This window comes from Vollenhovia emeryi, unplaced genomic scaffold (genome assembly GCF_000949405.1).
Source record: "Vollenhovia emeryi isolate VEMERY1.0 unplaced genomic scaffold, V.emery_V1.0 DF939161.1, whole genome shotgun sequence".
NCBI lineage: Eukaryota > Metazoa > Arthropoda > Insecta > Hymenoptera > Formicidae > Vollenhovia > Vollenhovia emeryi.
Genome location: NW_011967205.1, coordinates 1,190,964 through 1,208,956, shown reverse-complemented (window position 1 = coordinate 1,208,956; position 17,993 = coordinate 1,190,964). Strand labels below are relative to the sequence as shown.

Below are 17,993 nucleotides of genomic sequence, written 5' to 3'. Positions count from 1 at the left end.
GATCTTAAAGGCTGATTGTACTGAAATGGAGGAAAGCAATCTTAATAAACGTGATTGAAAAATTAATATTGAAGTACAAATACATTTTTATTGGTTAAAGCAAGTGACTGCTTGCTCGGCGCGGTATAAAAACAAATGCCCTTAAACTCTTGCACCCCTTCTTAAAATGCCCTGTATAAAAAGTAAATAAAATTTAGCACGGGACACAAAATCTTACTAACGCGAAATTCAATTTTAATGGCACCTCTTTAACCATGCATTTCCGGTAATTGTCCTACACTCGTTCTGTATAAAATACAATAAGATGACAATAAGTATACGGTTATATATATATTAATAATCAAAAATTCATTATTCCCTTGTATTGTATCTCAACTAATAAAAGAAATGTATTGACGAAAAATATTGTTAAAGCTGTTTTTAATATTTGATATACGTCGTTAATCAAGATACAAGACAATACAATTTTACAAAAAATAATGCATTTCTAATTGGATTTATCATGTTACAAAGAAGCAATTATATTTCGGGGTATAAATATGCGCTTATTTTTTACATACGTCTTCAAGTAAATAATTCAAAATATCAAATACATAAATAAATTATAATGTTATTAAAACCGCCACCAAGTACGCTTCTAATTTTTATTACGTTAGAGAAAATGTATTTCTTTGACATAATATGCTATTTTTATTTTTCAAAACAATGTTTATATTTAGTAATTATAATAATTATCTGTCGATAAAACTTTGCAAGTCCAATGTTAATAAATTGTTTAAAAATTCGATTTCTATGCAAGTAAAAATAAATTCATTACTCTATCAAGTATGTTATAGATCGAATGTAAAATATATTAGTAATCGCTTGGCAAGACTTGGTAGAGTTTTAATATACGCACACGTCAAATTATAATGGCCAAAATTACTCATTGAACAAAATTCATAGAAACAAAACAGCTAATTCTTTTTATACATGTACATCGCTTTTAGACAAACAGTAACATTACAAACTCCGTCAATTTCAAGTAGTAATATCTGCCAGTTTTATTCAATGAGCAATAGAAAATGGAGTCCAATATATCTACGACACAAATTTGATTACTATTAATAGCGTGTTGGCAATAAGACTTATGTTACTCTTAAGTAGATCAATATAATCGGGCAACTTCGAGACATTGCATTTAATAAAATCGTACACTACAGTAATATGGCGTGTGAATATCTATATCAGAGTTAGAGTTAAATAAGTTTCTACATATTTTTATCACTTTTTTCTCCAAACTATATAGAATGTGAATAACATCGTGCAATATATACATTCTTTCTTTTATTAAACAGTAGTCCAGTACAACTCAAGTAACGCGTTTTTCTGTGGCACGAATGAAATAAACCTAGTTATTCCAAGCATATATGTATAAATAACACGTAACATAACAAGGACATAATCATGAGACGTGAGCTACGCAAAACAATATCCTTTCTATTAAAACAAAAATTAATTGCAAAATGCACTTGAAATGTAATGGATGTAACAGAAAAACTTCATAGACGTAGCTTCACATAGCCTAATGGAAACGAACAAAAAGAGCTGTCACGTAAAGACTTATTTTCCTAATGTTTCTTAATAGTTCCACAAATGCACTTTTCTACCTTTTAATAATTTGTAATAACTCTTTAAATATATTAACATCCCTGTGATAAAACTTTCAGGCCAAGCTACAATGATAATATTTTTCACCAGTACAAGACTTTATTTTGATAACATCCATTTCACGGATATACTAGGCAATACTAGTAATCACAATTTCCATCAATCTAACGCTGATTTATCATTAGAATACATTGTATATACAGTCACAGTCATTTTCAAATTAGTACTTCCAAGCCATAATGTTTAATCCAGTTTTAAACAAAGAGAAAACTATTAATGGTGGTATGTCAAAATTTAATGGTATTGTAAAATTTAGTTATGCCGATTAATATTAACATATAAGGATGCAATATTTCGATTCGTTTCAACAATCAGGATATTATGGGAATGAATTATAATAATTTAGGCTTGCCATTGGCAGTGACAGTGGCGTTCATTGTTGAATTAGTTACCGCCATTTCAGCAGCCTGCGCCACTGCTACAGACACGGACTTCTCCACAAACTGTTGGTAGAGTGGCTTCATGAACTGAACAAAAGCAAATAAATCCATTCCGTCAGTACTGCAATGTTTTATGACAATTTTAATATATCGTACAGTTGTTTCCAATTTTGAACATTTTAATTACTTTTTAGTTACAAGATGCATTCACTTCGTGGCACTTGAAGCCAACATAGAAGAAGTATTAATATAGTTATATAAAGGGGAAAATAGAGTTTTCTAATCAAGCGTATATACGGATGCAATGTTTGGAAAGTAAGGCATAACCAGTGTTGATGTAAAGTTATCAAATATTTGGTCATATATAGCCGAATGTCATACCTTTTCGATATTTGCTCCTGTTAGCACTCAGCTTATGACAGGAATAAAAAAAGGACAATAAAAGAGAATGATATTAATGGTTATGCTTCCATTATATGAAATGGTTCTGGTTAGTAAGAAAAAAATGTGCAAAACACCAATGTGTAACAAACAAAGAGATAAGCAATTCGGAATTGAAGATAATTAAAGATTAAAATTAGAAAAGAAGAAAAGCGTGTGATCAGATATAACCATGTCTACGAAGGTCACGATAAGTAAAATGACATATAGGTATTGCAAATACAATTACAATAATGGACAGGATTAGGTATCTTAAAGTATACGTTAATTTATAACAAAGATGAGCGCATAGCCAGACCTGTTGCAATAAAAAAAATGTTACATATTAATTGTTATGTGAACATCATACAAACTATGTTAATAATATGCAAGATATACACATATCGTGACAAGTGCTGCTTGTATGCAACATAAGGACACAGAAATTTTCATGTGATTTGAGTGCAAATTTAATGCTTAATCAATATTTTATGCCATTAATTATATAACTTCTCTTTTTCATGAATTATATTTTCAAGTCAAGTACATTAGAAAACTAGTATATTATACAATTATAAAACTACTAAGTGAGTAAAAAAATCTCTACCTTTCTCAAATATCGTTTTTCATTAGTACACTGTGAACAATATAATTTTTATCAGAAAGGTGTTATGTTCATACGATAAGAGTCAAAAGCAGATACATAGAGAAAACAAAGAATTTTCGATAGTTTCTAAGAAGATACTTGTACTTACATTTTCCCATATTTTACTGGCTAAGTCATCTATTTGTGTTCCAATTTCTCTGAACTCTCCGCTATACCTATATCGAACAAAAGATCAGAGATCTTAATCATGAAATGACGAGAAAATTGTAAGAAAACGCAAGATTTTAACATACCTTATATATGCCCACAAGACAAGCGTGAGAAGGCCAATACCCATAATAAGATTACATACATTCGCTATTGTGTACAGACCAACAAGACCAAATATTCCAGATAAAATGTACATAGTGACGGCAATTGCGAAAAACACGGCTGGCGTTCGCGCTGCTTTAAAAATATTTTTGCTCTCATTGTGCGCTTTAAATTGCGAAAAAGCATCATCCATGTCCTGAAACAAAAATAATTTATAATAAAAAGGACATTTAAGAAAAACAGATGAGCAAATAATTGGAAAAAACTAGCAGTCAACTGGTGATTGTGGCACAAAAAGAATCCGACTAAAAATCGAATTGGCATTAAATTGTATCTAATGTAAAGATGTGTATGTGCAGAGGGGTCACCATGCGTCTAACAAGATGCTGAGGACTGAGCAACGAATGAAATGTGCATCGTTACCTTAATTAATTTTTCCATATATATTTGACTGAATTCTTCTCCGCCCATCTTTCGTTTGTTTTGGAATTGACGAAGGGCTGAATCCATACAGTGCTGATGCTCGGATTCTAAGTGAGCGGTTGCTAAAAACGGCTTCGTTCCACCGCACACGGTCTCCATCATCTGAAGGTACAAATCCTTGGCTTCTGCTACAGCGGTTAAGTTGTTAGCTTCCGCTGTGGCCTGTAAATGCAAAACACAATTACTGCGGTTGAGATGATTGCCTGTTCCACTTGAATGAAATAAAAGATCGACTTGCAAATAAAAACCGCAAATTATAGAAACCGCAAAATTATACGTACCACAAGCATACTTTTCGGTTCGGGAAGTTCATCTCCTTTGTAAAGATTGATGTAACTCTTGAAATATTCCAACAGATCTTTCGCTTTCACGACTTGGCCGTTGATCTTCTTGGTCACCAGATTTTCTGGCGCCAGAATCATCGGTATGAGCACTTTTAACTGTTTTTTGAACTCCGTCTGGATCTCGGATAATCTACCATCGAATTTCGGATTCATCGCGATCTCGAGACCGGGATGTGGCATGAGGAAACATGATATGTCCGAAAAGCAGGACTTGATATGCTTTCGCAAGCTCTGCAATTCCGGATGCTGCCTGTCGGAAATCTCTAGTCTTTTGTCGAGCAATTTCTTTCCGCCGTTTGAGCCGTAATCGGCCTCGTACGGATAAACCCAGTCTCTGATTAAGAATTGCAATCTTTGGAAGGGCGTGCTGTCGGAGCTCTCCAACGCTAGTCTGCCGTACTCGGTAAACAGCTGCAGGTGCTGAAGATCATCCTCCTGAATATTTTGCGACAGATTGTATATCTGCACCGAGGACAGCATTGTACTCAATGCGAACACCGTCGCGCAATCCCGCACTGTTGATTGACTGTCGAAAGCGCCTTGAGTGTCCATAAGAATCACAGCGATCTCTTCACCGTTCGCCAGGGTAGCGGGATAAACCTTTGACCACATCAAGATTCCCGTAGTATCCCTCTCCGAGCCACCCCTCCATGAAAAACCACTCAGTGGCTCGTCCTCAGCGCCTAACCAGGACTCGGTATTGTTGTGTAGCGTGTACTGTTGATTACAGCGAAAAATTAATAATAGTCATTCAATAATTGAGTTTTGTATCAATTGATGACGGGCGTAATATAAAATAATACTTGATAAATATCGGATTATTTGCGTGTGTTCTCTTTTTAACTTAGTCTTTGATGATCGAAGTAAGAAAAATTATCGGATCTGTGAATATCACCTACCTTGTTGTTCATGTAACGAAGAAAAAAGTCAAGAAGGAAACTTTTGCCTTTCCTGAAGGCACCTGCAACAGATACCACAACCACACTTCTATCTTTCACGTCGTCGTGTAAGAGGATTTCAGACAGTGCATCTTCATCTAACTCGAAGGTATGATCCGGATGGGCAAGTACCACTTGCACAGGCCGCCCACCATCCGCGTCTTGCATTTCTGCATCCATCGGCGAAAGCCTTTCTATCCGGTCCATCTTTCCAAGATAATCTACAAAAGAAAACTAGGCTAAAACATCTCTATTACAAATACTGGACAATAATTAATAATAGTAATATAGAAATACATATTATACAGTAAAAAAGATTGAATAAAAGATTGATCGGAAGAATCAAGAAAAAAATCTATATCATTATTTTATCTTAAATATTAATGGAATATTTGGAAGATAAATTTTACTTATTTTAAGTTACAAAATCAGTTCTCTTGATATTATTCCAGAAGAATATGAGAAAGGATAGGACGAGGAAATTATACACAGTCATGTGTAGATTTTTATCACCAATCGAGTACGTAAGCAGGTTCCCGACATAATTTATTGCACACGCGAAAATAAGTAGTCCAAGAATAAAACCGCTGCCGGTTACGTCTAATGGCTTGTGATACGAGCCTTGGATCAGTTGTGAGATTAATTGGCAATTTAAATCACCAATCATGCAAGCGACATAGTAACTGAAGATCAAACGCTGGAAGACTATATTGTTCCATACTTTATCAGTTACATTGCATAGAAAAATTTATACATTTATTCACAGTTAGTCTCTTTCGTCTTTTTATAATCTGGAAGTTATCCGAGATAGAAGTTATTAACTGCAGTCTTAATTATAATTTATATTGCGGCGAAACAGTGTCGTCGGAAAATAAAGGTTTAGATAATTTTCATATTAACATGTTACAGTTCTTTCTGAATTCAAGTGTGATCGAATTATCTTCATGACGATGTTTTCTGATAACCGCAGAAAAAGTTGAGTTTCTCCACTCAAAGAAATGACACGAGGGGTACCGTTATGCTACGGAATACCAGACTTTCAAGCAAAATAGATGAAGCGAAACAAGAAATGCTTGTTTTCAAAATTACTGCCGTGTAGTGTAATAAGCTAACTGCTAGACCGTTATTCGCGTCATGAAAATGATCGATAATATATAATTACACGGCAAAAAGACATCGGAGAATTGGTATACAGAAAGCTTCATCATGTTTAATCTCTTACGATTTTTTCTTACAAATAAGAGATGGATATTTATCAGAATGTACATAAAAACTATGTTTCAAATTGCTATTTGTGTACCTCAAATTACTTTTCTTCACCGATTACAGCTATTACTCTTGACAGTCTGATTCTTATACGTGCATTGAAATGAATAATAGTTCATCGTTAAGAAGCAAAAGAACATTTCACGGTTCTTGATTTTCTATTATTAAAGCGTTGCGTATACAGAAACTGACTTCATCATATCTTTACGTCACTTTTGTTAGCGATATCGAGAGATATCGCGAGCAACTAAAGTGCAATCAACAATAATCAATAGTTTTGATAACACGCAAAATCGATGGAAACGTACTATTGATATTATCCTTTTGTTTGTCGTACTTTTCTATTTTGAAACATGATAAAATTTTTACTGGCATCAAGGACCAAGTTTGAAATAAAGGCTTATTAATATAGAGATGTAATTATTTATCGAGTAAATTATTCTTCTAAGACATTTACAACTTTAATTCAGCAATACATTAAATCATAATGTTGTATCATGCGACAGTCGACGTTGTGACTATTGCATGCTATGCTTTGTCATACTAAAGGCGATACATCGCAGTCGATTTATGCGCGACATATATTCAATTTTTGCTCATGCTACTTGTTTTATAATCCAATGACTATTATGTTTTTATTGATGGTCTTGCATAATTTTAATGATTTCAAGCAAGTTATATAAATACTAGAAAATGTTATATAAATAGGTACGTATATTAAGCAATTATCACATGCATATTCTTCTTACATTTCTTATAAAATTTTCTCGCGCGTCAATGTAAATAACATCATCTATCACTTTGAATTATATCTCTCAATAATTCTTGTATTTATAGCCGGCAAAATCGTTCAAGAATATCTCGAATATTTAAATTATCGGAAATTTTACGTTAAGAAATAAGCGCACGTGGCACCTGTTGCTATTCATCTTCAATTACGAATGCTTCTTAATAAGAACACAGGATGGTTCTAATTATGATTAACGTTGAGATCAAGACCGGTACAATATTACGCGATGGAACGTCGTCTTTTTTTCACCGATAGCCTTCAGCTTGTGTTGCGATTACGTGTTGCGGACGAACGGCTAGTCATATTCGTGTGGCGAATGTGCCGCACACAATTCTATAGTCCCTTCCTCTTCCACGACGAATCTTCGCGTCATCGTAGTTTACTATACACACCGCTCGCCCGATCTCCGAGACTTCCTTATCTCGCGATACATCGTACGAATCGTTGCATTATCGTACAAGGCTACGAATTTCTTGTCTAGAAACGGCGAACAAAGAGCAAACGCGCAAGACTCGATTAACTAAAGAAAAGACTGAGGCAAGAAACACACTCGTGTATTACGAGCACAACGATATCGAGAGATTATTTTTATTTTATTTTACTTTTCGTAAATTTCATATAAAGACAACACGTCATTATTTAGACTCAACGGAATCGTCATTAATAATGAATCTTAATTACAAGACGAGGATATGAAGAAACGACGAAATTTAACGGAGAAACGTGTGCGTCACATCGATCGTTCATGCGTCGTAAGAAGCATTTTACGGTTTTCAAGAAAATTTCAGACTTCCCGTGATATAATAATAAACTTTCACATCGCATCCTTTTCTCGAAATCGTCTGAGATACATGCGACCGAGATATTACGAGGACTCACGTGAATTCGAAAGAACAAGGCGGCTTTTGCCGCGAACGATCCGGAAAAGTTGTAAACTCGGGGCAAACCTCTCGCAAGACTCGCAGGAAGAACTCGGGCGATGCTCGAGAAAGCTGCTGGCCGTGCGAACGTCGTCGCAAAAATTTGATCCGGCGAGACTGCCTGACGAGTCGCTTTTGTTGGTTTTCTTTCGTACACAAAGGAAAAGTATTTTATCTGAGAAAAGTGGGATTCGCGCCAAGTCGGTCGTCGCTTCGAAATTCGCACGGAATCGTTACATTTTTAGGAGGCTTTCAGCGACACGGCAACGGCTATGAGCAGTGACGCGATTTACGAACGAGAAGAGGCGGAGAAACGAATCAAATGACTCCAAGAGAGCGGTCGAATAAACACTTTGGCCGACTAAGAAAAGCAACTCACCCATGTTTTCAGCTGCCTTGTGCTGTTGTCGGGGTACACGGTTCACGTTCTCGTCGAGGGTCGTCATCGGGGCCTTCTCGGCTGAAAGCAAATTTTTTACACGTTTAGGTCTCTGTTTTCACCACCGTAATGTTCGCGCTTCGCGTAAAATCTGCTTTAAACTATTCCAAATAATTCAAGACAGACGAATATCAAGTCTCTTTAAAATCTATAATGATCCTTCATCGATCTTTCATCCTGTCTCTTAATAATTTATAAATATGGGAGAGAGAGAGAGAGAGAAATCAACGTAACTATTGTGTAAGTGAATCCAGTTTGATATCACCGTTCCCCAAAAATTTCGTGAAAATTTTAATACTCAACGTTTTGATTAAATTATTGATTGATGAGACTATTTCCAGTTTTTAAAAATTCATCTACAACTTAACGGTTACATAAGAAATTGTTTCAAGAATAAGAGAGGAGAAAAGTAGAACACTGAACCAAGTAACTTCTCAAGGAGCAAGTGTCGAGTCAATCGGTAAAACGATCGCGTTTCCAAAAAGTCATTTGACAAACTAACTCGGTTTCTGCTGAGTTTCTACAAACACGCCACGTTGCACGCCATTTCCGAAATCGGAATTGTGAGCCGTCGTCACGTATACGGTCTGCGTCCTTGTTCTCGGCGGTCTCGCCGGTTCCTTCGGTACATCCGACCTTACCAACGGCCTTGACCCAGAAGGGTCGTTGAGCCGTTTCCGTCTCGGCGTTACGACTTTTCTCTCGGACATATCACCGGCTCTCACATTCGTCACCCAATCGGCACGACACCCGACCCGTCAAGATCGAGCAACGAACGGGAATTAAATATATATCCCGAGGGGGGGGAAAACACTCGGCCGCGATGCACTGTGCACACACGATACTCGGGTACTAAGTCTGCGAGGAGAGCCCGACTAGAAATATCCCGGCCGCTGGTGGTCGGCACTCTTGAGGCCGTGCGTGACAGCGAACCTCGCGAGTTGGCAGCATCCCACGAGTGTGGTGATGCCACACCGACAGAAATCAACCGACACAATCGTAGAAAACGTAGTGGGGCACATACATGGCACGTACATGGGCGCCGACAGCTTTTTCTTCGAGTTGGCGCATGTGTCTGGAGTCTAAACTAAATAGACCATACAGCCTCGCGTCTACTTGGAGAGCCCTCGAGTTACACGTTCGAAAGATACCTCGTAGAGTATTTATGAAGGGGTAACCGCTGACCAAAATCTTGTACACCAATGCCCACTAATGCCCGGTGGGCATTACTTTAACTTGTTATATCTTTATAATGCTCCACCAAGGCCTAATGCCCAAAAAATGCCTAGTAATGCCACAAATCTGTACACCACAATGCCCTCAGCGGTTTCCCCTTCGATTATTTATATCCAACTTATACTTTTATTATAGTCAACGACAAAATGAAAAGGTCTTTCTTTTGCAGCTTAAAGTTGCAATCTACTATTGTTAAAGACTCTAATATTTTTTAACTAACAAGAATATTCTTCATGTCGCCAGCAGTAATTAACACGTTCAGTATTTTTGTTGACCATATCTGGCATTGTTAATAATACAAAATGTACATGCACATGCCTCAGTGCGAATTGGTGAGACGCCCACCTAAAGAGTAGGGAAGTCCAGGTTCAAACCCTGGCTAAGGTAATATTTATCGAAATAAATTTTCTGTATTATTAAAAATGCCAGAAAAGGTCAATAAAAACACTGAAGTTTCTAATATTTTTTATTTAAAAAAAAACTGCTAAAAAAGTTCTCTAATCGTAGAATACAGAGTTACTTTCAACATCGCGCACCCTTACTTTGTTACAGTTTACCTTTTATTACTTCAAATAAATGTACGGATCCTACTAAACAATATTATATGTCTTTTGTAATACGGGATGGGATAGCCTTGAGCATTGCATAGAGAAATGTAGTAGACATCGCACTGGTTTAAGAAATTAGGAAAAAACAATAAAGAAATAAGGAATAAGATATTGAGCGATGAATTAGATACGGTAAAAGGGAATCCTACAAGGAAGCTATGGATGGAAAGAGAAAGCAGGTTGCAAAGTTTAAAGAGAGAAAAAGGAGAGAGAGGAAAGGAGAAAGAGGGAAAAGAAATGTAAATAATATAAGATCAATATAAGACTGTGGCGAGTATATCGTCAAATCCAACGGCTATAACGCGCGAATAGACAAATCACAGATACACATACAGGCGAGACGCGACGAGAAAAACAAAGACAGCTGTGCGAAAACAGAGGTACTGGCGAAATTTAAACTGCGGTGACTTTGAGCCGAGGAAACGATCTAAGGTTTTAGGGGACTCGACCGAGAGACGTGCTCGCGTGTATGTGTATCTGTGATTTGTCTATTCGCGCGTTATAGCCGTTGGATTTGACGATATACTCGCCACAAGACTAATAAAGTATAAATAAGAAATAAAAGATCCATACAAGTGTAAGTACAAATAGAAAATTTGAGCTAAAGAAAATTTAATATATAATAGAATAGAGTTAAGTTTAGAATTGTTAAATTTAGGTTTCAAATACAACTAAACTAAGTAAATAAAGCAATTAGAAATACTCGTCACATGTGAAGAAGAAAATAGAGAGGAATGAAATAAGTGTGCAAGAATGAGTTGAGAACCCATTGTAAACCATGTCCACTTCTTGGCTGTAAGTTGAAGTTAATAAATTATATAATATTAAACAATATAATATTAATTTATAATAAATACAATACAAATACAATAATAAATACAATATAATATTAAACTTCTGCAATCGATAAAAAAAAATCTTTCCAAGATATGAGCACACTGATGCAGTTTCAGGCTACGCCGATGGAAATACACACTCGCCCAGTTTTTATGTTGGAAGTGGGGGATAGGAGTCGGCATGAAAAATACTGACGATGTCATCAATGTCTTCGCGTTAAGATATTGCTCTACGCCGTTGAGTTCAGCCTCGCTCGGCACATGGATACGAACGAGTGGATTTAAACACGATTGGTGATCTCAGAGAGAACGAGTGAGATTAGTGAGTAAAAAAAAGGGGGTAAAATGACGATTATCAGACGTTACATTTAACTAAAGGACGTGTAACGTTTGGTTTTTAAAGTTTGATGTTGTCATGTTGTTTGACACTGATAATTGTGAAAGAATAAACGTGACGTAACATGATATTTGTGTACGATTATATCTACCAAAAAAATTAACGAAAAAGGTGAATTCTGTCATCATATCCTGAAGCCATTTGACCTTCTGCATTTTGTACAATATAAAGATAGTGCGCGTTTTATGTACCCTGTATTATTAAATAATATTGCTGATGAAAATAAAGATAATAAATTCTCTGTACAAGTAAGAACGTAAGGAATATTTGATAAAAATTGCGCATTAACGTTGGCGAAACGAGCAAACGCAAAATTTAAAAACTTCCACGCGCAGCGTAAAAACTTAATTGAACGCTGCTAGCGGCAATAAAATTATTATTGAGACCGATTACAAAGAAGCAGTTGCTAACGTCATACTCAATCGACAACCTACCTTGAGCAACATTTTGTTATAACGTATCCTATTAAATATCGGAACCAGGTTGAAGTAGATATGAAAAATAATAGTTGATAACCAATACATAAAAATTTTCATAATTAGGGATAATTTTCAACGTCTCAATCAATCTGTCGTTCGTGTCATCTAAATGGGAATGAGCTTTGGCAATATTCCATGATCTGTGTGCAAAACGACCTGTATATCATACATCGTTTCTAATTGTAACGTTTTACGAAGAATTTATAACGAGGTGTAAAAGTAAATTATGCAACGATATACAACTGCCACGAACGATTAAAAAAACTGTTATAAAATAATGTTCAAAGTAAGTTTTTTTATGTGTCAACATTGTCCTCCACAAGTTTGTTAATCGGTTTATAATTTGCCCGATAAGGTTTCTTAGAATTAAAATAATGTTGAAAAACTCTCTAGCGGAGAATAATTGGAATAATTAATAGATTTCTAAATGAGAATGGAAAACATTAATCAGTGACGCAACATAAAAACAAAGCGCGTCAGTTAAATGTCATTTTTTGAATATCATTCATGCACCTTGGACTTTCTTGAACTTTGGATCGTTTTATCTGTCGCTTTTTGCATGAATTCGTGACGATGTGTGACGTACGCGGCTGAGTATCCTTGCGCGGACTGTAGAAGAAGTAACGAGGTTTAATTTAGACACGGACGACACCGAGTAATTTCGTACTCTCGCATTTGCAAACGCCAACTGGGAAGAAGATCGCGCGCCATATGTCGCAAATATTGGCACCGCGTCGTCGCGAAAACTTTTAAGTAGTGCCTCATAAATGTTATAAGTAGAAATTATCCAAGCCCAAGAGTCCCTACCAATGACTTCAAGATATACTTTCTATTAAAATTACGTATAAATATGATATTACTTTACACAAATATTTTATATCACAAATATAATATATTCAGTGGTATTAGTTGTTGCACATGAAATGGCCGTTTTCGCAGATTGGTAACATGGGTGACGTTTTAATATGTAAAAACGAACAGAACGAGACAGTTATTATATGTCAAATTAAAGTCACAACCCTGATCTTCAAAACCCATAATTAATTTTTTTATTGATTATCGTCAACGTTTTTGTGACCAGCCAACTTGAAATAATGGATAAGAGCCAAATACGGGTAATGTTTTTTTTTACGAGTTTAAACTTGAACTTAATGTAGCAGAAGCAAGCAGAAACGGCATTTGGAGAAAGCACAACTAGTGAACGAACAACTAGACGTTTGTTTGAAAAATTTTGTTCAGGAGATGTATGTCTTGAGAATGAGCCTCGTGGTCACCCTGACGAGTTAAGGGTTTTGGTGGAATCCGATGAACGTCAAACTGTTAGAGATATTGAGGAACAAATAGGCGTCCAGTATTCAACAGTTACTCGGTATTTGAAAGCAATTGATGAAAGTTTCATTTAAAAAACGGCCATTTTATATGCAACAACCTTATATAGGACATTACTTATTTCTTCGTGTAAAGAAATAGGATAAAATAAAAATTTGCGCTATATCTTGGGATAATTTGAGACAATTATTTTTATAAATGTACGGTAAAGTAATTTTTAGAATTTTGACACCGAAATATCGTTTCTCTGAATTATAATACGTTTAAAAAGATTAAGCTCGTATGGGTGTTTAGACGAATCCACTTCTTTTCGAGAAGTTCAAGCTCTGCACGTTAATAAAATTTCTCCTGCTTTCGAGAGTACTTGCGCGTTATAATCCTACTTCGTGCGATTGTTAAACCGCACTGCCGATTTACAAGCTGACATTGGTGAGCGAACGTAATCAAAGTCGGCGGTTGTCACCACGATTTTACCAATGAGGCTTTTAAATTGGTACCAGATTTGCACGGGCAATAAAGCGCCAAGTTAACGATCGCGATGGGCGTTACACGTGGAATTACGACGTGCTTACCCAAGATATTTATTTTACGAAGGTACATTCCCCCCACTGGAGCATTTACACCGTGCGGAGGCAAATGTTTTATGACAAATGAGGGTTTATTGCGAGGAGGAAAGCCGGAATGCGAACGGGATCGGTGAACGAGAGAGCGAGAGCAAGAGAGAAATAAGAAATCGCCCCTCGCGTACACGAATGTGAGTTAGGATTATTGTGGCTCCTTCAGACATCTCGGTTATCGTTATTCTCGCGATGTTATCCGGTACGAAGATTATTTATATTTCCATCCCTGTATACGCCGAGCGTAACCACGACTCCCGAAGTTTATGCAACACCGTATGCAGTTCGGTTATGAGCTCTGCAACGGCCCGAAATTCCCGCTCGCGATTTTGCGCGAGCCGGTGAATTTTTAACAATTGATAGGGAAGAGTGAGAACAAGATCGACCCCAATTTTTTCGATTTTGGTCACAAAATAGGTACCAAACGAAAGTCTCGTCAAGATAATCGCAGATATGTCAGTCTCAGAGTGTACCTATGTAACGTTCCAGAGATATCGGGCTCCAAAAATTTCCAGGACGTAAGCGATGAAGCCGTCTGGATAGACCAACCATTCGTTTGGAATGGAATGGAATGGAACCTTTGGAGCCCGATACTGACATATCTGTAATCAGCTTGACGAGACCTTTCGTTTGGTATCTGCTTTGTGATCAAAATCGAATGCGAAAAATGGAGCTATGGTCATGTGCCTATGGACACTTGTCCTCACTTTTGAATAATTAAAACAATCTACGACGGTACGATCTGTCAGCGTTGGCTCGTTCATCTTGGTGCAATGTATAGAATAAAAGAATCGGTTCTTTTAACGATTTTACAGGAAAACAAAGCCGCGATTTATATATCGATCCAAGTTTAATTATGGAAGGTACATTGGTCTATTGTAACACAACGACAGGTTTTATCGCAATTTCCAGCTAATTGACTCGCACCGTTTATGCACGGTGCAGCTTGTACAACAGAAATCAATATCCCTGAACTTCTCTCTCTCTCTTAAAGGCCACACACTTGACAAAGTTACCGGGACAAGTTGGCGCGTATACGTCTCCCCTGTGCCACGCTATAAAAAAAATAAAAGAAACGCGCCTAATCGTGCCATACGCAATTGCACTTGCGCTCGTTTTTACCGCGAACTCCGACTAACTCGACTGCAACTCGTGCAAATTATGAGAGAAAACGACAGAGATACGACTGTACTTGAAAAATGCTGTACGCGTTTCAGAGCACCGAGGCTGCGGCGTCGGTCGGGTCTATAAACGCGTTATGTCCGCATCAGACCAGCGACTCGCGACTGCGATTGCGATTACATATGCGATTGCGATTGGCTAAGCAGCCATTCAAAATTGAAGAAATAGCCAATCGTAATCACCGATGTAATAGCAATCGCAGCCGCGAGTCTCTAGTGTGATATGGGCATTAGGCTGCATCTATAGACGCAGCAAGTCGCAAGCCGCAAGAAATCGGCCAATGACAGTCGATTATTCTTCTCATATTTCATCCAGCTTAATGCGGGGTCCACAATGTGAGTCTCAGAGTCGTAATCGTACAAATTATCGACTGTGATTGGTCGGACACAAGAATTGATCAATCATAATCAATTATTCTTACGACTACGACTCTGAGACTCGCATTGTAGAGGAGGCTTTAAGCTTATTTTACAATGGACGCAAAACGCAAGACGCTAAGCCGCAACGCTTCGAAATCGATCAATCACAGTCAAATATGAGAAGAATGATCGACTGTCATTGGTCGACTTCTTACGTTGTGGCTTAGCCGTCTTGCGTTCATCGTAGAATAAGCTTTGCATGGTCCAACTTCCTTCTAGTTTACGATCTCGACGTCGCGCGTCGCCATTCGAAACTTTGAATACAAAACGTCGTCGCGGGAGGATACAAAGGTGTTCATAGACCGCACGGGCGCGCCAGCCCTGTTGAAGCTTTGAAATGTCGAAAAAAACGTCGAAGGACCATCCCGGAGACCATAGTTTTCGCCATAGTATCGCTATGGCTCGCGATTAATGGCGCACGACCGATTGGTTTCCGATTCATCCGAGTAAATAATGCAAGTCTAATTAGCGAAGTGCACAAACGCGAGAGCACTCGATGAATCCGACTCGGGCGGAGATATGCAGTTTACATGTTAAGTATGTATGCGCGCGTATATTGACGCGCCGAGAACGAGCATTCTCGCGCGCGCGCGCCGGCTCCGATCGCCTCTCATCAGCCAATTGACATCCTTTGTACAACTTCACTTTGTATCACAGATACGAGTTATTACGGCTTCGACAAGTATGCAAATTGACGCGGCATACGCAATTGTACCCGCATTATTTTCAAAATTGGACTCTTTCCCCGCGTGCCCGAGGCACGCGCAGCCTTACGCCTTATCAGTTTTTCCTAACTAAAAATACAAAGGATTTAAGCTACGAGTGAAACGCGGTTATTAGCACGTGTCAATATAACTATTCAATTACATGCCTCGGTGGTCGAATTGGTGAGACGCCCCGCCTAGAGTGTAGGGAGGTCCAGGTTCAAACCCTGGCTGAGGTAATATTTTTGGCAATAAATTTTCTGTATCATTAAAAGTGCCAAGTGTATGGTCAAGAAAACACTGACGTTGGTAACTATTCAAGTAAGATTCTCGATTACAAGTTTCGAACGTTTCGGTGAACAGTTTTAACCATCTTCAACGACAAGTTCGCTAAGGTGTACTCCCTCGTAGACCGAGAGAATTGTATCCGATTCGCGTAGACGATTCTTCAATTCAAGCCAACTAGAGGATTGACTACTAGATCCCGTCTAACAAAAAGTTTTCCCAATTAGACAACATCGCACCGGAAAAGAATAATTGGTAATCAACGGCGTGGAAATGCGCAGCGTTACCGGCCGAAGAGCAACACGCAGTTTCGAGCGGACGCGGGAGAAACTCCAAGGAGGAAGCGCGAGTCATCGAGGAGAGAAGAAATCATTATCGGACATGATCGCGTGTTCGAAAGTCGCGGATAGTAGAATCGAGATACGGGAACTTTTCCCTCGTCCGAGTCCGATCGCAGTCCCGGTTACGTCTCGCTCGGAGATCCGTCGAGAAAGAACGGCGCCTACATCGCGGGGCCACGGGAAGAGAAAGGTGACGCGTCCCGCAGGTGGACGGCGAAGTACCGCAGGCATCAGCTTCAATTAACCCGGTGAATTGTCTCGGGTTCTCTCCGGCGCGGGCTCGTAACGCCGGACTTCCGTCTAATTTATCGCGGCCGGCTCAGAAATTTATCGTTGAGGCGTTGTTCCCGGCCCGGCGACGCTACGGAACGTCGTAAACTATCGGGAAAGCGCGGAGGACGGGGTGGCAGGACCCCGGGCTCGTTTCCATCGGACGTGCATACACGGCCGCGCGGGCAGAGCTATCGATGCTATTCAATAAAACACGCGCCACGTCGGGGCTGAATAGGCCGTACTCGCCGATACGCGACTCTCATTTCCAATTCCGGAAACAGCCCGTGCTCGCTCGCGCGCGTGTTATTAGAGCGTCGCTTTGAGCGTGCCGGCGCATTTTTTCCCCCATTCAACATATTGTCGCGCGGATTTCATTTAATGCGGAACAATATTACGACTTCCTGCTGCGAGAGAGGTATCGCCGGCGGGACGAGCGAGCGAGAGAGAGCGAGTGCATCGGATTTCTCTGCATCGATGCGAAAAAATGCGTTCGCTAATTTCGCAACGAGAGACGGACGCGTGGTTCGTCGCCGGATTAAAGCGACACACCGATTCGAGAGAAAGAGAGAAAAAGAGAAAAGGGGGGGGGAGAGAGAGAGAGAGAGAGAGAGAGAGAGAGAGAGAGAGAGAGAGAGAGAGAGAGAGAGAGAGAGAGAGAGAGAGAGAGAGAGAGAGAGA

General features: G+C 38.6%; 1 protein-coding gene across 6 annotated transcripts in view; it reads right to left on the bottom strand.

The window, feature by feature from the left end:
- Window positions 1-1,165: 1,165 nt before the first annotated feature.
- LOC105564618 (atlastin) overlaps window positions 1,166-17,993 on the bottom strand; it is a 23,269-nt gene continuing 6,441 nt past the window's right edge. The window contains exons 1-10 of one of the 6 annotated variants that reach the window (XM_012017127.1): window positions 9,112-9,550; window positions 8,550-8,630; window positions 5,156-5,415; window positions 4,194-4,973; window positions 3,853-4,074; window positions 3,411-3,625; window positions 3,266-3,332; window positions 3,118-3,147; window positions 2,478-2,502; window positions 1,166-2,185 (exon numbers count right to left, since the gene is read on the bottom strand). In XM_012017127.1, coding sequence (XP_011872517.1) covers window positions 2,043-2,185; window positions 2,478-2,502; window positions 3,118-3,147; window positions 3,266-3,332; window positions 3,411-3,625; window positions 3,853-4,074; window positions 4,194-4,973; window positions 5,156-5,415; window positions 8,550-8,630; window positions 9,112-9,319 — 2,031 coding nt within the window. In that variant the 5' untranslated portion in view covers window positions 9,320-9,550 and the 3' untranslated portion in view covers window positions 1,166-2,042. Of the gene's footprint in view, window positions 2,212-2,471; window positions 2,830-3,117; window positions 3,148-3,265; window positions 3,333-3,410; window positions 3,626-3,852; window positions 4,075-4,193; window positions 4,974-5,155; window positions 5,416-8,549; window positions 8,631-9,111; window positions 9,552-17,993 lie in introns of those variants that run through there. The other 5 variants (XR_001009140.1, XR_001009142.1, XR_001009141.1 and 2 more) reach the window with 5 other exon arrangements.